At 43.2% G+C, this 25,632-nt stretch overlaps 2 protein-coding genes across 3 annotated transcripts; one reads left to right on the top strand and one right to left on the bottom strand.

Annotated features, from left to right (window-relative positions):
- Window positions 1–2,642: 2,642 nt before the first annotated feature.
- srpk3 (SRSF protein kinase 3) lies at window positions 2,643–15,957 on the top strand. Of its 2 annotated transcripts, none has more exons than XM_037104503.1 (17): window positions 2,643–4,217; window positions 4,707–4,803; window positions 6,833–7,725; window positions 8,011–8,119; window positions 8,210–8,297; window positions 8,544–8,631; window positions 8,746–8,852; window positions 8,978–9,143; window positions 10,152–10,177; window positions 11,391–11,483; window positions 11,723–11,774; window positions 12,279–12,497; window positions 12,780–12,877; window positions 12,969–13,076; window positions 13,638–13,707; window positions 13,784–13,876; window positions 14,338–15,957. In XM_037104503.1, exons 1-17 carry the CDS (start codon window positions 4,208–4,210, stop codon window positions 14,520–14,522), a joined length of 2,502 nt encoding a protein of 833 aa, XP_036960398.1. In that variant the 5' UTR covers window positions 2,643–4,207; the 3' UTR covers window positions 14,523–15,957. The 2 variants fall into 2 exon arrangements, with proteins under 2 accessions (XP_036960398.1, XP_036960399.1); XM_037104504.1 differs by having other exon boundaries at window positions 2,644–4,217; window positions 4,710–4,803.
- A 256-nt stretch (window positions 15,958–16,213) lies between these two features.
- Window positions 16,214–21,765, bottom strand: tsr2 (TSR2 ribosome maturation factor). Its single transcript, XM_037104505.1, has 5 exons — window positions 21,608–21,765; window positions 19,219–19,309; window positions 17,489–17,580; window positions 17,245–17,403; window positions 16,214–16,489 (listed from the first exon to the last, which is right to left on the bottom strand). The coding sequence occupies exons 1-5, from the start codon at window positions 21,683–21,685 to the stop codon at window positions 16,385–16,387; spliced, it is 525 nt and encodes a 174-aa protein (XP_036960400.1). The 5' UTR covers window positions 21,686–21,765; the 3' UTR covers window positions 16,214–16,384.
- Between the last annotated feature and the right edge of the window lie 3,867 nt (window positions 21,766–25,632).

The raw sequence follows: 25,632 nt of genomic DNA, 5'->3' as shown, positions 1-25,632 counted from the left end.
TTCTGCCTGATGATGATTTCATTCAAGAACTCTGGTCAGAGAAACTTTGACACCCACCCCGGGACATCCTGAAACCTGGTGTCACAGCCTCTGGTCCAGACCCAGCAGAACCAGATTCATCCTGAAGGTGATCAGACTGTTGAGCTGTGTGCTCCGAAGACCACAGCTGTCACATTACACTGCTGCCATACTGATATTGAACATACATACTGTACAGTATCCAGCACCGACCCACCTGTTCTCCATTTACCTGAATGACTGTCAGCCTAGAATGTATTTGATGTTTGGTTCTGTTTGTCAGCTGCTGCTCTGAGTCCAGATCACAGTCAGTTTAACCTACCAACCTTTTTCTACACACATCAGAGAGAACGACAGCGTTGCTCTGACTGCCGTCAGTTAAACCTGAAGTCTGTAACTATTGTTTTGTTATATTTGCTGAAACTGTCATGATCTGACAACAGAATCAGATACAGGTCAGCGGTCTGTGGTTCCACCCAGCAGCTGTAATAGTGAAAATGCCATTCATATTCTGAATAGATTTTGATTATAGGCCATAATGTCGTAACCATCCAAAGTAGACTTACCACGAGCTATGAGATTGTGAAATGATGGTATATGATCCTGTAGAAGTCACAAGTCTGTATGATATCAACCTTGTTTTAAGAAAAACATGTTTTATTCATGATGTCATGGAAAAGTACTACACTACCCACAATCCTATAGTGTCACAGGGACGTATCTGATTGGCGGAACCCGTGAATTTCATGTTTGCTAGTTACTGCTACCACTGAACTCTATGATCGTTTACCACAGAGCGACCATGATGTCACTCTCTGACCTACTGCGTTTTTTTTAGCGATGAGGAGAAGAGTGTCAAAAGGGTTCACCCGAAAATGACAGTTTTGGATTTGGTAAACATCTCCATGGTAACAGCGCGCTCCACCAATCACAAGACGTTGCTGTTACATTCACAATGGTTTATGGAATGAGTAGTCCCTTTACTCTTAAGATAATTATGTACACAGTCTTGTACCTTTGCTTTTTTTCTCAGTTTTCAAAAAAAATTTGCGCTGAATTAAATGTTTTATGGTCACAATTCATCTCATAGTTTATTGGCTTGGTTTCGGGCTTAAAGCTCTTTATATAAGGATTTTATGAAATGTCAACAGAGTGAATGAATGGCAAATTCACTTCCGGAACTGGAGCTGTTAAAAAAGTGGGCAGCCCCCTCCCCCATGCAGGCGCAGTGCCTGCTGTCACCTGGTTAGATACGTTCCCGCTCAAACTGTGAACAATGGCAACAACAACAGAGCAGAATCATGTCCCACCATCGCCCACGTCACAGAGAAGAAATAAGAAGACTGACGAAGAAAAGCAGAGTAAAGACAAAGAGTTGGACCGAGTCAGAGAGAAAACAAGGATAAATATCTGAGGTGGAGGAGCTGCGGGTCTGTCAGGACTTTTCTGCTGGACAGGTAAGAACCTGCTGGATATATGTTTCACTCTGTGTTTTAACCACAAGGCTAAGATGGCGGTTACCCTAAATGGGCCCGTGCCACTGTAAAAATGTCCCTGGCCCCCCTGAGCCGACTGAATAATAAAATTAAAAAATATTTTTTTTAGTATTTTTTTGGCCTTTATGTGACTTTATTGATAGAACAGGCTCAGGAAACAGGACGAGAGACAGGTGGAGTGACATGCAGCAAATGGTCCTCAGGCTGGGATTCGAACCCAGGGCCGCTGCAGCGAGGACAAAGCCTCTGTACATCATAGTACAGTGTGTCCATAAAATGGTGCTTTCTGAAATGAATTCTTTTTTGCATCGTTGATATGTGATTCTTTTGTTAAAAAAATAAACAAATACTTTCCCTACATTTTAGAATAAGTACATACAACAGTAAAATAAATGTTATTTGTAGTTGTGCCCAATGTTTACTGTGCATCTTTCCACAGATATCAGCAAGTCCAAGAACGATGTAGCAGTGCAGCCCAAGCTGAATATATTCTCAACCACTCTGATGGAGGACAGGAGGCGGAGCTCTAGGCCAGACTGGTATGAAGGGTCGGGGGTCCATGCTCACCTTCTGCAGCATTGTCCTACTGTATTTAATTTCTATTTTTTGATGGCCCTACCTCATTGTTTCAATCAATGCACTCTTAATGTACAAAATAAAGTTTTGTATGATTTTAAAGTAAAGCAAAATTAAAGTATTTAATGTTTAAATATCATTTGTTTCCCTTTTTTTAATATACCCCTTCTGATTAAACACTGGCCCCACCTTGGCCCCCCCAGTAAAATTTGTCTAGAACCGCCACTGTCCAGTGTTTAGCTCTGTGTTTATGGCTACTGGTTAGCAAAAGTGTCTTTAAGTGAGCGGACAGTTATAATAACGTCAGTTTGTGTTCAGGACGCTCAGAAGTGCAGATATGCAAACTCCTCAGAGTAAAAAAGGTGACAGTGTCACGGGGGGATTTTAATATACAAATTACAAATTTCTGAGCGTAGCTAAACAAAAATCAGCATACAAAAATCAATGTCAAAACATCCTTGAGGCTTAAGGAGGATGACACATTTAATATTTTTAAAATGATTTTATTTACAACTCATGGAAATGCCTGGAACTCAAGGAAGTGTTGGGCGTCATACCAGGACGCATGACACTGAAATAAAAAATAACAAAAGAACAAAAGACAGACATGAAAAACTTTTTTTTTTGGTCTCTTAGCCTAGACGAGTGTTTCACAAGTTCTCTTGTGTTGTTTGGCTGCATGCCGCTTTCTGGCCAGCGCCTCCTCTTCTGCCTTCGCTCTTCTTGCTGCAGCAGCACTTGAGGATGGCTGGCAGTCACACTCCCTCCTTCGTTCCATCTCCTTTAGGGTTGCCTGCTTCCTCAGAGCTTTGTCTTTGGTTCCGGCCGATATGATGTTGTGGCACATCCTTTGGTCCACTGGCCTATACTTCAGGTCTTCTCCTTTGAACATCTCTACTGCCAACTGCTTCCAGGTCATTATAAGAATTATCCAATAATGTTTTGCAATTCTAGTGTGCAGGGCAGCCTCCGTCCCCACCCCCAAAAAACTCTCCTGTTCCACATGATTCACATTAATGACTCAATCGACCAAAACGGCAATTGTAGCAGAAAAGCGACAAGTTTGCAGGTGTGGATTGGTATTGGTTGAACTGGTTTGGAGAAATAACGTTCCTCATGCTTCAGAAAGGCACCATGGTGATAATGATTTCCTGAATGATTACCTGGTAACTCGTCTACAGCGATGTGAGGAATATTGATTGTTACTCTGGATATTCACAGTGATCTGCATGAGACGCTCGTCACTGTAATTTAGTTGTATTGATCAGAAATAGAACAATCAGGGCTCATGTTGTTGTTAATTTGAATGTGACATCTTGGTTATCTGGCGTCCTCTGTTACCATGGTTACAAGCCTGCTCGTGCACAGCAGGCTCCTCCTCTGTGGGTTGGGTTATGGTTAGGGGCTTAGAAGGCAGAGAGGAAGGAGGACTGACCTGGGAGCTGTATCATTCAAACTTCTGACAAAGACCACTTTTTTGTTGAAACTCCAGACTGCAGCTTTAATTCTGACTGCTGTCTCATTAACAGAACGGTCACACGTCCACAGTGAGTCATGTAACAGAAGAGAACCCCCCACCGTCTTTAAATTCTGGAGATCCGCCACTGTGCCCAGTTTGGGTCCAGGCTCAGCGTGGCCAGTCACTGCGCATGCGCAAACACCGGTGTCTGGTGTCACCCTGCAAGCAGCTGTTGAGACCATGAACGGTCGGACTGAAGCAGCAGAGAAAACACACCCAGAATAAGCGTGGACGCGATACAGACCCAGTGCTGACCCGGTACAGACCCGGTACAGACAGTGGCGGACTGCAGTGAAAGCCGCCGATCTGCAGCCGGAGCTAACCGGGCTAATAGTGCTAACAGACCGTCAGCTGTTATCGAACGAAGCTAACAGGCTAACTGACACCACGCTGCTTCGCACTGACCTGTTCTGACCTGTTCTGACCTGGATCAGGTTCTGAACTATCTGAACATCCTTCGACCTTCTCCAGGTTTAACCGTCGGTTCCTGGTGGACTTCTGTCGGGTAACGGAGACTTACGAGCTAGTTCCAGAATACCGTGGGCTCAGCCGGCCAGGACCGCTCCGACCCGGTTCGGTTTGAGGACCGGGAGTCAGGATGCTGATAGGTAAAGTACCCCTGAGCCGGGCCGGAGTTCCGATTCAGCTGTTAGTGTTATCGATGCAGCTCGTGTCTCCATTCAGTGACTGCAGGGCTAACATGCTAAACTAGCTAGCGTTAGCTAACGGTACCAGCCTGTGACTGCTGCTGGCACCGAGAAGAGGTTCTGCTTCAGCCAGATTCCACTCAACAATCTGAACATCAGCTGAGGTCGCTGCCTCAGACTGTTCGAACAGGTCCAGTTCGGTACTGTAAATGAAGTTTGTGTAAATGTTTTCTGGGTGGTTCTGTTGGTGGTTCTGTTGTTTTCATTGGTGTGTGATCTGTGATGAAGTCTGGTCCGGAATGAAGCCCAGTAATGTTTGTAAGTCCCAGTAGACCCTCGGTGCTCTAGAGTCTGGAGTTACTGTGGATCAAATCAGTAAACTGTGCAAGCCGAGCTGTGAGCCTCAGACGGGTTCTGAGACGGGTTCTGACTCTGACTATCCCCTGTCAGCAGCGGTCGGTGCCGGAAGTGGAAACACCGCCTCCGCCAGCAAGAAACACCGACGGAGAGGCAAAAAACACCGGAGAGTTCGACCAGAGGAGAACCGGTGAGACACACATACACACACACACACACACACACACACGCACACACACACACACACACACACACACACACCACACACTCACTCTCTCTCACTGACTCCAGATCAGTTTGAACGATCATCTCTGCATCAGTTCTTCCGTGTTTTTTTCCATCCAGGACTTGGTTCAGATTCTGTTGATCATCATGGTCTTGGTTCTGTGGATGTTGTACTTGGTGGTTTGATAATATTACTTTAAGCTGCTGTTTACGGATCAGAACCAGATAGAAGTGATTTATGAAGTGGATCAGATATTGAGGAGAGCTGAATGTAGACTGTGTGTTCAGACTGTCGTAATATTAGAGTTCAAAGCTCTGATTCAATATCAGAATCACCTCTTTCAGTTCCACAGCTTACAGAACCGGTTCATGCTCACAACACAGAATCTCTACCGTGTCTTGTCGGCGCCTTGATATCTAGATAAAAAGATGACCCTGGAATGGTTCCTCACAAAGAGGAAGTTTAGTATATAATAATACACAGATCTGGGGTCCAGTTCAGTTGAAGGGGACTGCCTCGGCTGAGGTATGCACTCTACCGTTTCATCACATATCAGAATAAAGGAGACGAGAGTCACAAAGACGACTTTCAGTGTCTTCACTGTTAATTTTGTATAAACAGCAACACATTTGAGATGTTTTAGTTTTCATTGGATTTAATATGTTTGATTAACTGATCAAATTCATGGATTATATATTGTGCTGGTGTTTAAACTGGTACCTCAGACCCAAGGAGCTGTAAAGAACCCGTACAGTTCCACTGGGTTCCATCCCTTTTCTGTTCTCATCTCTTCTCCTGTGGCTGATGAGGAAACTGTAGGTTTTTACTATTATCATAATCATCATCCTCATTATTATTATTGTTGTTGTTGTTGTTGTTGTTGTTGTTGTTGAACTGTCAGGTTCCAAACCAGGAAACGGAGGTTCTGGAAACTGTTCTGGTGTCTGCTGACAGAAACAGGATTGGTACTCGGCCGGAGAGAGTCAGCTCCAATAATAGAACCAGAGACTGAATCATGATCCCACAACACACACACACACACACACACACGCACGTGCACACACACACACACACACACACACACACACACACACACAGCTGCTACATGACATCTCTGAGTCACAGACATTGTTGCCTGAGCTGCACTGAAATAGACTGGTGTGTGTGTGTGTGTCACAGTTATGTGATCCATGTTGGCTGTTTGATGCAAAAACACACCAGACTGTGTACATTGTCAGAATGACGTCACCAGGTGTTGAGACTTAAACTAACCCATTGTAAAACACACACACACCTCCACACGATGTGTTGGTGTGTTGTACAAGTCTCCTATCTGATTGGCCAATGAACTGCGTTGCCACAGAAATTAGCCAGGTTCAACTTTTAATCAGTAAAGTTTCAGTGACGTCGCCATGACATCACACTTTTAAGTTTCATCGTTTTCAGAAGGGGGCGGCTGTAGCTCAGCGGGTAGAGCAGGTCGACTAGTGATCGAAAGGTCGCTAGTTCAAATCCCGGCTCCGGGCGGGGCTGAGCTGCATGTCGAAGTGTCCTTGAGCAAGATACTGAACCCCACATTGCTCATCAGTGAGGGCCCTGCGATGAGCTGGCGACTTGTCCAGGGAGTACCCTGCCCTCGCCCTGAGACAAAGCTGGGATTGGCTCCAGCAGCAACACCCCGTAACCCCATGGAAAGGGATAAGCAGTTACGGACAATGACATGACGTTGTCAGAAGGATGAATGACTGTCCACGCTGAAGACGGTCCGACTGTCGGAGGCGATGTTTAAATACTCAAACTTCACATGATGCTCATTTTTTAACACTTTCGATCGATCAGAACTGATCAGACTGATCTATTGATGATGTCAGCTGCTTACGTTAAGTGACAGAAATGGAAGAATGAAAAAAGGGAGTTGACAGAACAGCTCAAACCATGTGACCTATCACTGAGTGAGCTTGGTTTGATGTCATCTTGTGTCCCTGGGTTTCAGGCTTGATGCTCCGTGTGACCTTCAGAGTCTGAACGCCAACAACAACGCCCACCACACCACCCGGCTGCCCCCCCCCAGTAGTCCTGAAACACCATCCCCTCCATCATCAGGACCATGTATCAACAACCCTCATGACTCCACTACCTGTCAGACACACCTCCAGACCACCACCTCACTGTCTGAACCCGCCCCACCCCCCCTCCAGAGTATCCCCCCAACCCGCTCACCCCCTCCTCCTCAGAAGACCCCTGACACCACACCACCCGATCTAGATGCAGCAGATTTACCTGTAGCCGCCCTGATACCTCCTGAAAGTACCCTCCAGTCTGCCCCGCTGCCCCATCCAACCCAGACAGTCCCAGTGACTCCTCAGATTTTCACTACATCTCACCATGCAGCCCACAGTCCCAGCCAGTCACCGCCAAATGTTTACCTAAATGTTACCCAGAATTCCTCCAGATTGGCTCACAGAACTCTTCAAAGTATCAGTCTTCCTGACAGTCAATCAGATCACTTTGAATCCCCTCCAGCCATACCACACAATATTACCCACAATGCCTCCGGATTACTGCCAGTTTCTGCTCAGCAACCTGACAAAGCTCCTCCCAGTCCTCCATTAAGCCCCTCCCACCCTGACCCCTTCTTATTGACCTCGATGACCTTCACCTCCAGTGTCTCCTCCCACCTCTGCTCCTCTACCGTCTCTGTCCCCTGCTCCCTCGACTCTCTACCCCCTCCCATTGGCCTGCTTCCAATGATGTCATCAGCTACCCCTCAGTTGACCACACCTCCTCCAACTATGAGTCCACCCCCTACGGAGTTAACACCGCCTCCTCCACAGCTGCTTGGCTCTGACGATGAAGAGCAGGAAGACCCCTCAGATTACTGCAAAGGTGAGACAAAGAAGATGCAGGTTGATTGATCAGCATTGATTATTCATTAATATTTTTTGGTTCTTATTTACACACTGCACCTGGTCGTTGCGATACCGTTTGGTGCACGCTGGTTTTGATTGGCTACATAATTAACAAGTTCACCTGCTGTTGTGACAGTTGAACACAATCCTGAAGGTGTGTTTTTTGGACAGCTTTCTGATACCTCGCCTGTACCTGTTCTCACAGTAATATTTGCAGAATCTCCCGGTACCTGCTCTACAGTTTGTTCTGTTCGTGTTCCAGGTGGTTACTACCCAGTGACGATCGGTGATCTGTTCAATGGGAGGTACCATGTGGTCAGAAAACTGGGCTGGGGACATTTCTCTACAGTCTGGCTCTGCTGGGACCTGCAGTATGACACATGACACACTTCTATCAGTGTTTTATTATTATCAGATTCTGTTACTGTTCTGTTGGCTCACGTGGATCCGTCTGTATTCAGGAAAAAGCGTTTTGTGGCGTTGAAAGTGGTCAAGAGCGCTCCACATTACACCGAGACGGCTCTGGATGAGATCAAACTGCTGCGATGTGTAAGTCTCATTTACACACTCAGTCTGCGAATCTGCAACTCCAGGTTCTGAGCCTGCCTGATGCAGACAGGCCATGGACTGGTACCAGGCCATGGACCATTTGCCACAGGGCTGTAAGGAATTGATAAGACTGATACGCTAGAGACTCTAGTTCTGAATCTCCTCTGGGTCTCCCACGTCTGCAACATGGTGATATTGATTAAAGCAGATCTTCAGAACCCACCTAACAAATCTGTTTGTGTTCAGGTGAGAGACAGTGACCCGTCTGACCCCTACAGAGAAACTGTTGTCCAACTGATTGACGACTTCAAGATCTCTGGAGTCAATGGAGTCCGTATCCTTCACTATCGCCAGCCTGCCTGCCTGCCTGCCTGCCTGCCTGCCTGCCTGTCTGTCTGTCTGTCTGTCTGTCTGTCTGTCTGTCTGTAGTTTCCTCAGCCTCTCTCAGATGTCTGTATGGTTCTGGAGGTTTTGGGTCATCAGTTGTTAAAATGGATCATAAAGTCAAACTATATGGGACTTCCTCTGGTCTGTGTCAAGACCATCATCAGACAGGTAACACACAGATACACACACACACACTCTCACACACATTTCTGTGTACACACAGGGACTTTTGATGAGACCTGCAGTTAAGTTTAGACTCAGACTTGTTGGCGCTGACTTGTCTGGTCTTGCAGGTGCTGCAGGGACTCGACTACCTCCACACAAAGTGTAAGATCATCCACACTGACATCAAACCTGAGAACATCTTATTGGATGTCGATGAGATTTACATCAGGAGATTGGCGGCTGAGGCGACCATCTGGCAGAGGGCTGGGGCTCCACCCCCCTCGGGGTCATCAGGTGAGGAGCAAGCCATATGATTGGTCAGAGGAAAAGAGAAACCAGGTGTGATATTAAATGTCTGATCAGTTTTCCACCGGCACTTTTGGCCGCTCCGAGTCAAACCGAGCTGCGTTTCCATCAGCAGTTTTACTGAACCAAATTGAGCTGAGCAATACCGACAATGGTCCTGCTCTGGAGCAGGTCCAAACCATGGCCGCTCTGCCTGCAAGTGAGCTGCAGTTTCATCTCGAGGTCGAGCCAACCCATGACAAGCACCGTCTCCCCCTAAAATTGATACTGCACTCATGTCTGTGCAGGAAACCTGAGAGAAAAAGAGGTTTTTAAAGTCAGTGTGTTCAGCTCTCAGGACTTCTGCTGTATTTCACTGGTTCACATGTTCACCGTCAGCTGGTTCTGGAGTCATGTTCTGTTGCTGAAACACAACTTTTCTTGGAATGCTGCTTCATAATAAAAGCTTTTAAATGACTGAAAATTGGGGCGGCTTTTATTGTGAAGAGAAGTTATAGAAAATAAAAAATGCGCTTATAACTGACTAAGCACCTGAGTCCAACCGAGTAGAACCAGGCCAGCAGATCCAGGGCAGCAGTTGTGATGGAAAATGGAAATAGATTTATATGTTTGATCAACAGTGATCAGAGAGCTGTGGTGAGATCGATCTGTGATGTATGATCGTTAGTCATTACTTAATGAACACTAGTTATCAGTTAATGATTGTTAGTTGGTAGTGATTAGTTAATGATCATTAATGATCATTAGTTGGCTATCATTAGGTGTTAGGTAATGATCGTCAGTCATAACTTGAACAGAGTTACTGGGAGCTGTGTTGGGGTTTTAGGGTCGGGTTGTGGTTTCCACTCTGTTGAGACGGACAAGATCCTGTCTCTGTTCATTCTTTCTGCATTTCTTACCTGTCTCCTGTCTGTCTCTGTCTCTTTGTTTTTATTTCTGATGTTTTCTTCCTGTCTCTCTCCCTGTCTGTCTGCCTCCATGTCTCTCTCTTTCTAGTTAGCATGGCTCCCAGGGATCTACAGGTAAGTTTCCAGTTGTGATGCCTGCTGTGTTCTCACTGGTTACTGAACTTGTCAGGTGTCTTTAACCTGTAGTAAAAAAGCTCATCAAATGAGCCGATGGATAAAATTAAATGAAACAGGTCAGGTGGTTTGATTTAACATCAGTTGTTGGTTTTCTTTGTTCAGACTTCTGTAAAATTGATGGACCTCTGTCCTCCAGCAGCACTTTTACAGCTGGAGGATTAACTTTGACTTATTTTTGATCCGGAGCCCATTGTGTCAGTGATTCTGTGTATAGTCGGCATCACCAACATCTTGTTTTACACTGGACTGTGTTGAACATTGTCCTGAGACACTGAGGATCTACATCTACATGAGGATCAATGTGTTGAATATTTGTTGCTGGATGTTTACAGTTGTCACATTAAATACAGTAAAATGCAGTTTTTAATTTCAAACATTAGTATCTCCACTAGTTTTCACTGTGTTTATCCAGATGTTGATTCTGTGTCGTATTAATGTAGTTCTGTCAACTCGGCACTGAGTCTTTGATGGAGAGTAAATCAACAATGATTATTTTTATTCAAACTTCTTCATGTGAAATTGTTAATATGTATTGCAGGCAGATAAGAAATGTACAAAAGATGTTATAGAATGGTTTTCTATCTGTTGGATACCCGTTGAGCTGAGTTTGTCACCGCCTCATGTACAGCTGGTAATAGTTTTTTGCATATCGATGATGTCATCCTGTGGACTTTTGGCTCAATACACATCATTTCATTATTTCAAACTTTTCTGAACTTACCACTATATAAATTACTGACGGCATCAACGCAGCCAAACTTGATCTTCACGATGTCGAACTGCTTTAATAAGTCTGCTCCTGTTGAAACATGTTTCAGACAATGATGACACCAGAAAAAATAATTAAATTAAATTCATAATTTAAAACTGAAATAAAATATGTGAATGATTTTAAAACGAAGGTTAATATTTTCCTAACAGGTACCACACACAGGTAGAACCTGAGTTGATATGGAATGACCTGTATGTTTCCTCTACCTGTGCTGTCAGGTATAGACTGGTGTGTGTAGTGTCACTAACACAAAGTGTGTGTGAGAGCACTTAAACAACAGTGTTATAGTGTTGATGTAGAAACTTCACTTTGTGATTCTCTCTCTCTCTCTCTCGCTCTCTCTCTCTCTCGTGTGTGTGTGTGTGTGTGTGTGTGTAGGCGGGTAAGCTGTCTAAGAATAAGAAGAAGAAGTTGAAGAGGAAAGCGAAGCGTCAGCAGAGACTGTTGGAGGAGAGGCTGGTGGATATACAGGTACTGTAGTAGTGGTGATGTGTGATGTCTGATGTGTGTTAACCTGTAGTAAACAGACACGTTTGTAGTTCTACAGTAAAACTTTGGGTAAAGACAAAAATACAAAAGCCCTGATGGGATAGGCAAGAATCTTTTTCTGGTGATATATATTATTGTATTTTTTCATGCAATTTCAACCCAGTTTTCTGTCGAAAACTGGGATCTCTATTTTGTATGTAACACATTTGTCATGTGTTCAGAGGATGGAGGAGGAAGACGGACTGTTACAACCTGACGACACTGACAGTAACTGTGAGCACACACACACACACACACACACACACACACACACACACACACACACACACACACACACACACACACGCTGAGTCTCAGTTCAGGTCTGCATCCTTCAGAGGAGTATTTGAAGGCCAATTACGTCACAGTGCTGCGTGAAGTCTGTCCCAGTCTGAAAGCTCCTCCAGATGCTCCTTCTTCTCCCTGTTTTTGGAGGATGCACTGCTACTATCCTTTGCGGCCTCACATATCCCAAGATTCATTTTGAGCCCGAAAAAGACAGTCTGAAGGACTCGTCTTCAAAGACCGCAAAGGCCGGGTCCGTCAGAGGATGCAGACCCTGAACTAAGACACAGCAACACACACACAACCATGATGAAATGAGTCTGTGTTCATTTGCTTTGTAGTTTAATTGCATACATTATGTTTAAATTATAAACTGTATGATGACAGATCGTGTGCGTGTGTGTACGTGCGGTGTACTAAAATTAACTTTATTTAAACTCCTCCTGCTCTCAGGTCCTCTGGTCGTCAATGGCAACACTTCCCGCTCCACAGCTAACAGCAAAGCGAGCCCAGAGTCCACCGGCTCCTGGTTGGAGGACAGGTGTAATGGCCACGCCCCTGGTCGCTTCTCCAGCCCCGCCTCCGGCCTATCAGGATTTTCCAGCTCTGTGATGTCAGCAACATCTGAGTCAGCACTTTCTACTCAGTCGGGATATTCGAGCGGACGAGATGGTGTGTGTGTGTGTGGCATTCAGTCTCGTCTGCTGCCAGATATTAATTAAAATTGTACTCAGTAGTCAATCTTTGAAAAGTAACTGAGTAGATTACACGATGTAATGCCGATTTATGAGTAAAATTACAGACTTGAAAAAATTCTTGTTGAAGTACCAGCATCAACTGAGTAGATATAATCAGTTACTTCTACGCATGTTTATAAGTGTGTTGAAATAAAAATACAGACAGCAGGATGTGACAGCATCATGTGACATGTGTTCTGTCCTGTTGGTGTTTCAGTCTTCAGCGCTTCAGACTTTGTCCTCAGTCCTCTCGATCCGCTCAACGCACACAAACTTAGAGTGAAGATTGCTGATCTGGGAAATGCATGCTGGGTGGTGAGGCAGCTTCATCATCTCCTCCTCTTCCTCTGTCAGTACGAACAGACCAATCAGACGGCTCCTCTCTCTCTTTCTGTCTTTTGTCCAGCACAAACACTTCACTGAGGACATTCAGACCAGACAGTACAGAGCTCTGGAGGTTCTGATTGGAGCAGAGTATGGACCACCTGCTGATATCTGGAGCACTGCCTGCATGGTACTGACACACACACACACACACACACACACACACACACACACACACACACACACACACACACACACTAGACCGTCTTCAACTTGTCACCTCTCAGTTGCCTGACATGACGCATCTTTAGCTTGCGAGGGAACTAGTTGAAGACGCAATGCTTCCCACGTCACCTTGTTGCGCGACTAAGCAGTGACAAGGTAATTTGGAAGGAGCGATGGCGTGCAACATCACTCCGGCAGTGACGAGGCGCTTCACCTTAGCGCATCTTCACTCATCATGGCTTCATTTCTTTTTTACCTCTCCCCTTCTTCATCACTTCTTGTGTCCCCTTCTCTCCTTCACTTCACCTTGTCACATTTTTGTTTGTCATGAGGTGAAGATGTTACAAGGGAAGAGTTGTAGAGTTGAGCTAATGAAGAAGTGAAGTTGTCCTCACCCCGTATCGCTTGACGTTCTGATGCTTTGTTTGGTTTAGTGACTGACACACTGATTTACTGGCGTATCTGTTGATGTGTTCACTACTGATTGATCTAATAATTTTTTGTGTGTGTTTTAATTTTTTTAAAGGCGTTTGAGTTGGCGACAGGAGATTACCTGTTTGAACCTCACTCAGGAGAAGATTACACCAGAGATGAAGGTACTGCACTTTGTGCACACACTACTGCAGTATGTTAGTACTATACTACTTCATTGTATATTTTTACTCTGTTCAGATCACATTGCTCACATCATCGAGCTGCTTGGTCCGATTCCTCTGCCCTTCGCTCTGTCTGGCAGGTACTCCAGAGAGTACTTCAACAGGAGAGGTGAGACAGTGTTATGTAAATAAACTCAGGACTCTATAAAAACTACAATACCCATGACCCTCAGGTGTGAGGCAAGCTGAAGCTAAATAATGTGAAGCTCTCTGTCAGTGAAATGCACCCTGGAAGTGGTAGTACATTTTTTCACACCAAACTTAATTTACAATTTTTATTTGATTTTTTTTTTTTCCTTCTCAAAAACAAACTTCAAATGACAAAGAATTATTGAAAGCATTGATTTCATTTCAATGCTTTTATTGTATACACATTTGCCCTGTCAGTGTGAACAGGCAGCTTCAAACTCACTTTTATAAAAAATGTGTCCCTTTCTGATAAATTGCTTTTGGAAACATAAATAAAGATAAAAGGGGGCAGAGCCTGCTATGAACTATGGGAGCCAGTTGGCTAAGTTTGACTCTAAGGATTCAGCTCACCTCCGTCTCACCTGTGTGTACCTGTCTCAGGTGAGCTGCGTCACATCTCCAGTTTGAAGCCTTGGGGTCTGTTCGAGGTCCTTCTGGAGAAGTATGAGTGGCCGCTGGATCAGGCGGCTCAGTTCAGTGACTTCCTGTTGACCATGTTGGAGCTTCAGCCTGAACGCAGAGCGACGGCCGCGCAGTGTCTGCAGCATGCATGGCTTCACACATAAACACACACTGATACACACACCGTGGTTGAGGAGTGTTAGAAGTGTCTCATTATGTCAGTGTTGAGTTCAAGTGTAGTAGGAATTTATCACCTCGACTGTCTGTGCAGATCCATCAACTGATTGATTGTTTGTATGTTTCAGAAGCTTCTGTGTGTAAAATACACGCAAGTCTATTTTTGTGAAATGAAACACTGTTCAGGTCGACAGAACGACAAACAGCTCCGAGCTTGTAACATAGAATTCTAAACAAACAGACGTTTGGATTGAGTCCCATTCACTACCTTCCTGGTGACCTTTGACCTCCAACAGATCCCATGATGTGTCCGTTAGTTTCTTTCAGTTTAACTTTAATTTCAGTTTCTGGTCTAACTACTTATTTTCTTTCTATGTACTCATTTCAGATTATTGTCAATTTTACACATTTTGTGTTTTTCTGATTCACTTCCTGCTTTCCCTCAGTAGCCCCATTCACACTGCCGTTTGGATACGGGGCTCCTGCACCAAACCGCCTCTGGAGGTAGTATCAGGGCCGCATTATTGGAGCACTGAACCAGTGTGAATGGATAAGCCGGTGGCACGGAGAGGGGGCGTGTTGATCGGACTGTCAGTTAACTACCCAGGTCCTTCACTCAACTTAATACAGAGAAATGTCCCACAAAGCAACATTAACGTTACATGACCAAACAACAGTAACTGTCTTTGGCAACTTATGAGGAAAAAATACCACAGATATACGTAGAGAAGTGTCTTTCCTCCCGCCCGTCCTACCGACTCTTCGTCACATTTCTGCCCTAAAAACAGCGTCTGTCACCGGTAAAAAACTTTAACTCACCGCATGTTTGTGATGAAAATAAATCACTGCGACGATCAGCCCTCCCGACCAAGACTTCAGGGAACTTTACCCCAGAAAACAGCCTCCCATCCTGCGAGTGAAGGAGTCAGATTGACAGGAGGACACCAAGGAACACTTTGAAGACACACCGACGTCATCATCATCACCGTCACGCCTCTTTAGGAGCCGCGGCACCGGCTTTCTGTGTGAATTCATGGAGGTTTGCCTTTAAGGTGGAGATGCTACACTCTGTGTGAATCACCATCAGCGGAGAATTTGCGAACTGCGTGATTGGGACTAGTGATTATTGATCACAGACTCCCAAACCTCCCTGATGATGATAGACAAGCATACTGTAGCTGACCCTCTAACTGACACTGATCACAGCACTGAGCTCTGTAACTCAAAGTGAAAGTGAGTTGTCCTCAGAGCACCTCTGATCGCTCACCTGTTTCTATGTTCATATAATAAATAGTGCCTTGAAAATGACCGTGACCCCTTCTGCCTGTCATAGTGACATCACCAGTGACATCAAGAGTTTTTTTTTTTTTTTTTACATGTGAAAATATCTTCTTGTGTGAAAATAAAGATGAATGAAAACTTGTCTGAGACGTTTCCTTTGACTGGAGGTCGGGAATCAAACCAGCAACTTGGGCAGAAGAGGAGGCCCGGCCTGCTGCTGTTGAGACACTTGAACGTCGTCGTAGAGGGTCAATTGGTAATTCATTATTGATCAGTTATCCACAATTAAAGGAACAGTTCATCAAAGTGAAATTCGAGGTGACTCAGCCTTCACCAATAACTGAATCGTCTGTTAAACTGTCAGCGATTAATAAAAGTGATCAGACAGGAAACCACAGCAGCTTCAACACATTTAATATAAAAACAGACTCCTCTGGAAAGATGGCATCCCCTCTGCACTCAGATCGCCACGACGACGGTAACAGTTCATCATCCACTAGAAAAGTTGTTTACAGTCCCATGTTGAGGGTCAAAGGTCAACAGTTCATTCTGCGCTCTGTGCTCTTCATCACTTCTTCTTCTGGACCACCGTCCAGCCGTCCTCTTCATCTTGACAAGGAGGACGAGGTTCTGTCCTGCTGACTGATGGACTGGATGACTCGCAGTCCATCACCTAAGCACAAACAATTCCGTTATTTCGGTTTCATTTAAACACCTGCTGAAATAAACAGACACTGAATTTCCACCAAGACTACTCCTACTTAGTACTATTCCTACTCCTCTGATTGGCTGTCTTCTCTACACAAGTTGCACAGAGCTCACAGCAGCTCTGGTTCTGATACAGTGGTAATTGAGCTGTAGTTTCCAGGTAAATACAAAGACTTCTGTCCTGAACTGCTGTTGTTCCTCTCAGGATTACTATCCTCAAGAGGGAGTTGCTCCATTCACACTGCTATTTGGATGCAGGGATCCTGATCCAATTCTTCGCCTCTGTATGAAAGTCTTGGAGGCGGCAGGGGTGAAATTTCTCTCCGGCGCTAACATTGACACTTACCAGGATGTCTGGTGGGTCAGGATCTCAATCACTACACATTATAACAGCATCCTTATGATTATAAACTGTCAGCAGGTTCATGTGTAAATTAACAGGATTAACGACATTACAAATCTTGAAAAAAAACACAGAGGTCATCGTCATGACGTGTACCGTCATGCCTCTTTAGGTCCCATGGCACTGGCTTGCTGCAGCGATAATGCAGCATCTCTGTGTGAAAAGGGCTACAGGCTGTCGTGTCCCCCTACCAGCCCAGAGACACTGCTGCTGGCCACTGAAGAGGCTGGTGTGTTGAACAGCTCACAATCAGTTTCAGCTCCATCGACTGTTTGTTTACAAACATCAGGCACAAGAACACAAGACCTGAGACGTACCTGTGTTTCATCATCACTGTCATCATCAGACTGTGTGGCTGGAGCTGTGACCTTTGCCCTCTGACTTGTCTTCTGTGTCAGAGAGTTGATGGTATGTTTGAGCTGCTGCAGTGCCCCCTGCTGCCACTGACTGAACACCTGCAGCAGACTGACAGACACCTGCACAGGTACAGGAGGTAAACATTTGACATCATCATACACCTGCCCAGGTACAGGAAGAGAGAGTGTGTGTGTGTATGTGTACCTGAGGTAAACTCCCATCATCCACCACTGTGTCAAATTCCTGATCCATCAGCTGAGCGATGAAGTCCTCCACCTCATACTGCTGCAGGTCAGCTGATCACACACACACACACACATCACCATTAACTTCAGAGTACTTCCTCTTAGCTGTATATTGTGTCTATTACTTGCATTCTGCATATATGCAAAGCGGTCTTAAAGGAATACGCCACCCCTAGGTGAAATTGAGTCACTCCACGCAGTCCCTAGAGTTGGATGAGTGAGCGAAAGCGTTTTTTAGCCGACCCAGCCATTGTCCTAATCTAGAAACGCCGCGGTTAGCTTTAGCTTAGCATAGTCGCTGTAATCCGGCGTGTCCAGCTAGCATGTCGTTGCAAAAGTGAATCAAATAACTCAAGATTTGTTTTGTAATTATTTCTCGTGACCTATACATTCATATCGAGTACACATATAAATGCAAATTAACACGAAGGGATTTACTAGACCAATTTATATCTGGAACTATTTGCGGCCGCAGCACAGGCAAAGCACCGCTACCACGCGCAAAGACACCACTCGGCATCTGAAAAGCCTCAACTTCCGTCAATACACCAGCGTGGCTACTACGTTCTCTGCCTCTAGGCTGACACTGACAGGTGTGCTTTCTCGAGTCCGATGAATATGGAAGATTACACGACAGACGAAGATGACTTTGACTACCAAAATCCGAGACCCTACCTGTTCGAACCTGAGTTCACTGAAGAGGAGTTGCGTGCTTTGGATCGGGGAAGAGAGGACGTTGCGACGAGTCAAGGCGAGTCGGACGAGAGAACGAGAGCAAACACGAACTGGTGGTGTGACTGTGGAGTGTGCCAACCCATGCCGACTGAAATGGAGTGTTTGTGCTGTGCAGAGTGGGATAAAATACTGCCGTCGATGGTGAGCAACGCTCCCGAAGAGGAGCGTGACCGCACTTGTGTCACTGCTACCGACGACTTCTCAGCAATGATCCATCCTGCAGTCCTCAGTTTTTTTTTTTCGGCGCGATAAAGTGAACTGGAAAAGAAACAACACACCGAGTGGACCCAATGGACAACTGTCCACAGAGTAAGTACAAAAAAATGCATTATTATTTTTTATGTGAAGCTCTACATACATTAGACTGAACATTATGTTCGTGTACGTCCTCTGCTTGTTATCGCAGCCCTTCACACAGCAAATAACCATTTTAACACTAACGCTGGAAGTTGTGGTGCTGCGTGCTGTCAGTGTATTGACGGAAGTTGAGGGTTTTCAGGTGCTGGTCTCAGGTTTCAGGTCTTTGCGCGTGGTAGCGGTGCTTTGCCTGTGCTGCGGCCGCAAATAGTTCCAGATATAAATTGGTCTAGTAAATCCCTTCGTGTTAATTTGCATTTATATGTGTACTTGATATGAATGTATAGGTCACGAGAAATAATTACAAAACAAATCTTGAGTTATTTGATTCACTTTTGCAATGACATGCTAGCTGGACACGCCGGATTACAGCGACTATGCTAAGCTAAAGCTAACCGCGGCATTTCTAGATTAGGACAATGGCTGGGTCGGCTAAAAAACGCTTTCGCTCACTCATCCAACTCTAGGGACTGCGTGGAGTGACTCAATTTCACCTAGGGGTGGCGTATTCCTTTAAGGTCAGTACTGCAGTACACACCATGTAAATCTTCAAGGAAATAATGTATTCATAGCTGACAAGTTACCATAGGTACCAACCATTGTCATGGAAATACTGCTGGACCACATCAACCATCCAATCTGCTTTCTGCTGCCCGTACAACCCACCAAACCCGTTGTCCACGGCAATCTGGGAATTAAAAAACAAAACAAGTAAATACACAGTGAGTTCAACTCTGAGCAGTTGATCAGTTGTTAGCTTCAACCAAACAGGAACTGTCACATATTCGCACATATCTGCACTGAAATTTAAACTATGCTCACGACCACTCTGAAAACAGTATGAACACTATCAAGTAAAACAAGGTGATGATTTAAAACATACAAATACATATTTAGGAGGATGAAGAGGAGTTCATGGGGTGACCATAATAAAACTCTCCACATGTTGACAAAGCTTCTGAACTCCTTGATATTGTCTGTCAATTGTCTAATAATGAACACTGTTTTGTTTCCTCCATCAAGAGCAGCTGTGATATCAGAGTCCAAACTTCATAATTTGACATGTATGAATGGTGGTCTGAGAAGACTTTCAGGATCCATTAGCCCTCTGTCCCAAGAGTTGTGTCGACCCACAACAAGCTTGCAAATTCACCAGCTGCGACTTCTTCAGCTGCAGGCGGCTCAACCAAAACACAACGGCGACAACGACACCAGCAGTGACGTGACTCAAACAGGCCTGAGCTGTTGTCACACATATTAATCCCACAAACACTTTGTAGTCTATGATCACCAGTTTTAATGAGTTGTTTATGATGGTCCTAAAATTGTAAGACCTTTGTAAATTAAATGTAACGTGGCACTCAGAAGGCCTTATTCTGACAACACTGAATTTAATACCTTTTCAATACTTCTGATACCCTGTAGAACAACAAACCGTTTTCCCCCCTCGGTTCAATAAATTCGCCTGTTTCCGATTCTGATTTCACCGTCAGCGTCATTCAATACATAAAAACTTGCTTTTGATCTGTTAAGTTTTTTGTTCCAGTGTAGCAGAAAACACATAGAAAGTTTTCTTAACAGCATGTTCACACAGTAAAACATTGATTCTGTCGTGTGCGTCATCTAAAGATTCCGTTTCCTCGTCCGGACACGAGGCAGCGCTGCACCTGAGGGGCGAGCAGTCTGCGAGACACATCGAGGGCTTAAAACCACAGATAGTTAATAACAAGGCTTTAAAATAGAACAGATTGTTAAAGCAGTCAGTTCAAAACATTTGTCTGTTCGTTTTTATCAAAGAGTTGATTTGATTATTAATAAAATAATGAGGAACCAGGTGGGTTTAATAATAATGTACAGAAATCTACAACTATTGTAGAAAATCACAACAACTAATAAGTTCCACTTGATGCTTCCTGTTCACAGGATGGAGCTGCATGTCCCAGTGTGGTTCTGAGCTCATTACATCACCACAGGAACTGAATTCAAACGGACCGAACTTCATCAACATCGGCTCAGAATTAAGTGACTTACAGTCGATTTGAGCTAAAATCTGCATCTCATCACACGTTGGCTTGTGTACTGACTGGTGCTGACAAATTTTATAGTGTTAATATTGTAATAATGTCAATATTATAATGTTAATATTACACCTGGAGGAGAAATGTTCAACATGGACACAAAGTGTGCCGAGGTTTGTGTCGACAAACATACGTAGACGCTGCATCGACTTGATGGAATGAACGTCGACGTCATGTTGGATGTGGCAGGTCTGCCCGGTAAACAAATACAAGCAGGTGTGAAAACTGGGAGTTTTCTGAATAAATAGCATTAATGTTGACATTAATTGTTTTTTATTAGTCTTTTTATATTCAGTGATTTATATTTATCGAAGTTCTAATAATGACATTTAGACAAACCCTAACAAAGGCTGCAGATCAAAATTAGACACTGCAACTGGCAGTGAAACAATAAACTCCATGACAGAAAAGTATACTCAAGTTATATATTGTATATAACAACATTTTATGTAAAATAAATACAAACATAAATAAAAGTAAACTTGCAGGAAACTATTATTATACATATAAATGTGCTGACAGTGAGCTGTCTTCATGTCGCAGCCTTCATTTCCTCTGGACAGACATAAAAACGATTCATCGAAACCAGTTAAATGTAAACTTTAGTGCTTTTTATACAGTTTTCACGTCCACTTGTTTGCAGGGTTAACCTGCCACATCTAATATGGCGGACGCGCAAACGTCTACGTTTATATGAGCATCAGGGTTTGGAGCTGGACCTCAGAGGATCCGGACCGGAGGCGTGTTCTACCCAGCACCGCTTTGAAGTTAGCTTTGATAGCCTTAGCCTACCAGCATTAGCCTGTTAGCGTTAGCCTACCGGCCTCAGCATGTTAGCCTTAGTCTGTTAGCGTTACCCTATCAACATTAGTCTGGTAGCACAATCCTGAGCCTGTCAGTGTATTTACCTGTAGAACAGGCCAGGTGTGCAGAACCGCTCTGACTCCGTCCGTGAAGAGCTCACGTGAAGCTGTAGACGCCGCCATGTTGGATCTTACAGACAGAAAAAGTCGAGTCTGCTCAGACAGGAACAATTGAGCACCGGAAGAAGCGTTCTCTCTCTCTCTCTCTCTCTCTCTCTCTCTCTCTCTCTCTCTCTCTCTCTCTCTCTCTCTCTCTCTCTCTCTCTCTCTCTGTCTGTCTCTCTCTCTCTCTCTCTGTCTGTCTCTGTCTCTCTGTCTCTCTCTCTCTCTCTCTGTCTCTCTCTCTGTCTCTCTCTCTGTCTCTCTCTCTGTCTCTCTGTCTCTCTCTCTGTCTCTCTCTCTGTCTCTCTCTCTCTCTCTCTCTCTCTCTCTGTCTCTCTCTCTGTCTCTCTCTCTGTCTCTCTGTCTCTCTCTCTCTCTCTCTGTCTCTCTCTCTGTCTCTCTGTCTCTCTGTCTCTCTCTCTCTCTCTCTCTGTCTCTCTCTGTCTCTCTCTCTCATAAATCTTTATTAAGAAATACAATGCAGTACAGTACAGACAGTCGCCAGGGGGTTACGTACATTCAGAGGCAATATTTCAGATTATCATATTACAATTACATAAATACATTAAAGAGAGCACATAAATCAAAAGTCTTAATGCCTTTCATATTAAGGGAATGTTTAATTGTTTTAATATATTGTTTGGCCTCATTTTCAAAGATAGAAAAGAGAGGTTTCCGATTAGTGTATCGACATTTGTGGATATGCCATTTGGCTAAAAGTATAATGAGATTGATGATATAAATTATAATTATTATTATTATTATTATTATTATTATTATTATTATTATTATTATTTGCAGATGGATAATCAAAGAAGCCAAACAATATATGTTCAAAACAAAAGGAAAAATGTGGTCTGTGAAATCTTTATTATTTATCCTATATCTAGCTGGCAAGTTCCAAATATTTTTCCAGTCAGGGTTAATAATAAAGGTGTTCCAATAAGTTACCACATATGGAATTGATATGACATCTTGTTGAAATAACGAGTGTATACGTCGATTACTATTGCATGTTGAAGAGAAACAGTTTTGACCAGTTTCAAGTTTGGTTGGATCAATGTGCAATAATGTTGGATTCTGTCCTGCTGTACTTTTGAATAACGTAATTACTCCATCAGGGATTGCATTTATAACAATATTAAATTCATTAATAGCCGCTGCAGAGCCTCGGCACATGGGTCGCGCGTGCTACCAACTGAGCTAAGGCCCCCATGATACTATAGTTTGAGATAAATTCCTGATATGTCATTAATGATCCATCTGCGTTAAATATGCTAAAATATGAACCAAAGCCAAACTTTTCTAAGGCATGGAACATGAATTTATGTTCGATTGTGTTGAAAGCTTTGTAAAAATGAAACTTTCATCAAAGCATAAATCTGAATAATCAATTAAATCAAGTACTAATCTGATATTGTTGGAGATATGTCTGTTTCTCATGAAGCCGGAGAAGCATTCTCATAAAACGTGTTTACAATACTAATTCAAAACTTTATTTAAACATGGCTAACTAACGAGGTAACTATAGCAACAAGGTAACTAACAAGGTGATGTGACAGACTGTGAATCAGTGATGATATGTTGGTTCAAATGGTTTTAAAATACAAGAATAACAATTAAAAGAAGAAGAAATCACAGTCTGTTTTTGCTCTCACGTTTGTCTCTGATTGGTGCATCAAAGTGATCGTGTTTGTGGTCTGTGTGTACTTTCTGTTGTTGGCCTACAGGGGGCAGAAACTGACAGTTCAATCAGACTGCTAGCTCGTCACAGTGACTACAAGAGGACTGAGGCTGATCAATAGATCAAACTGACCTGAAATCAATTCTTACAGTGATGTAATAATCCGTATATCATGGCACGTTATTAGAAAAAAAATCAATAATTTGATTTCAGTCATTGATTGATTTTTCAGTTCGGTATTTGTTGTTTTTATGTTTTATATGTGTTGTATATGTGTTGTATTTATGTTGTATATGTGGTGTATATGTGTTGTATAGTCTGTATGAAGGAGAGAGTTTAATGAAACATCCAAGTTTAATCCAATTTAATATAAAGTTTTTTATTCTCAGAGCAGAATCAAAGACTCACATCAGAAGTATAAATACACAATAAATACATTAAACATATATACAGCATATAAAGTATGTGGACATTTCCTTTAATTAACTTAATTGAAATATTTGATAAATCGATTCCTGATCTCATTAATAGTTGGAAATGCTGGAAACACAGTTGTCCATCCTAACTCACATTCTACTGAGTTAATATCAGACACTGTTTCTTCTTCATTTAAAGCAAAACTCTTGCAAAAATGCAACCTAGGAGCACTTTAAAGCTAGCATCAAAATTGCTATTTTTAAAACACTGAGAAGTCTGGACACAACATGAAACTTTGCTGGTAGCATCACCAGGGTCTCTACACATGAACACCAGCATTGAGAACACTGTTTGTGTACACAGAGTTACTAAAAATAAAGTTTTTGAACAACTCATGTTAGCAGTAGCTTGTCCCACTAGCCGTCGTCATGGCAGCCCAGACATACTCGGGATTGACAGAGCAAACAACTTGAGTTGTTCAAAAACTTTCTTTTTAGTAAACTCTGTATACACAAATAATGTTCTCAATGCTGGTGTTCATGTGTAGAGACCCTGGTGATACTACCAGCAAAGTTTCATGTTGTGTCGAGCCTTCTCAGTGTTTTAAAAATAGCAATTTTGATGCTAGCTTTAAAGTGCCCATAGCACTCCCATTGAAAATGAGTTTGACCTGAAAACGAAAATACGGTCAATCTTAAAAGTGCCTCTTTCGTTGTAATTATGCTTTTACACAAAGGTTTTACTCATATACATTCACAAAAAAAAGCCTAAGTTGCATTTTGGTGAGAGTTTCGCTTTAATATCAGACACTGTTTGTTCTCAGTGAGGTTGAGGAATTTTCAGTAATTTAAACCTTGTCAGAAAACAAATCTAATTTTTTAAGAGTTTGTTTGCTGAACCTGACACAAAAAATAAAAAACAAGGAGATAAAAGTTGCTTTTTGATAGCTGGAAAGAGAAGACAACAGAACAATCATCCAGACTTTAATAACATTTCAGACTGAAAGTAAGCTGTGACAGAATCATTAGAACATTGTGGTTCACAACAGCAACTAAACTGACCCGTTGAGTCAAACTGAACTGGATCAGTTTGTGTTAGAAACAAATTAAGTCAAAGTCAACCTGATGGTTTCTAACCAACCACAAAGGAGAGGCTTTGAGTGGTCAAAGTTATCGATTGTGTTGAAGATATTGCAGAATCTGGATTTGTCTTAAAAACCACATAACTCATAACACTTTACTTTGAAAATCAGTTTACACTTTAGCATTTCTTCCTGTAGAGGTTTGGATCACATGACTGACAGACTGATATCCTCCGACTGGCTGTATGTTGAAATATATGAATATTTTTTCTTTAATATATACAGTATATAAAATGATTATTATAATTATCATTATTATTGACAATGAATCCAATTAAATAACATGTGCATGTTAAATAAAATCTGAAACAGTTGCAGCATCAGTCAGAAACACGAACTGATCCTGAAGCAGCTGCAAACGAATATTTCATCACCTCATGTCTGAAATATTAATTTGTGGCTTAACGAGACTGAAGAGACGAAGAAGAGAGACGACGCTTCAACATGAGCCAAACAATAAATAAATGAAAGACGAGCAGCTGCAGTCACAGAAGTGGCTCGGGCGCCACTTGGTGTCGCCTTGATCCACAAATTTTACATATATTATCTTTTGTATCAAATATTCTGTCAATGCAACTTGTAAACTGTGATTCTGTTGTTCTGTTCTGTACATGCAACATCTATTGCATGTTTGTCTGTCTGTCCAGAGAAGGATCCCTCCTCTGTGGCTCCTCCTGAGGTTTCTTCCATCATTTTGTTTTTACCCTGTTAAAAGTTTTTTTTTTT

Source organism: Acanthopagrus latus, chromosome 7 (assembly GCF_904848185.1).
Source record: "Acanthopagrus latus isolate v.2019 chromosome 7, fAcaLat1.1, whole genome shotgun sequence".
Classification (NCBI taxonomy): domain Eukaryota; kingdom Metazoa; phylum Chordata; class Actinopteri; order Spariformes; family Sparidae; genus Acanthopagrus; species Acanthopagrus latus.
This window is presented reverse-complemented; position numbering and strand designations above follow the sequence as displayed.

Coding starts and splice junctions, on each gene's coding strand:
- srpk3 (XM_037104503.1), top strand. Junction 10,178..11,390: donor TGGCTCCCAGGGATCTACAG/GTAAGTTTCCAG, acceptor GTGTGTGTGTAG/GCGGGTAAGCTGTCTAAGAA. Junction 12,878..12,968: donor TGGGAAATGCATGCTGGGTG/GTGAGGCAGCTT, acceptor TCTTTTGTCCAG/CACAAACACTTCACTGAGGA.
- tsr2 (XM_037104505.1), bottom strand. CDS start 21,685: ATGGCGGCGTCTACAGCTTCACGTGAGCTCTTCACGGACGGAGTCAGA. Junction 19,310..21,607: donor ACACCTGGCCTGTTCTACAG/GTAAATACACTG, acceptor TTTAATTCCCAG/ATTGCCGTGGACAACGGGTT. Junction 17,581..19,218: donor GCAGTATTTCCATGACAATG/GTTGGTACCTAT, acceptor GTGTGTGATCAG/CTGACCTGCAGCAGTATGAG.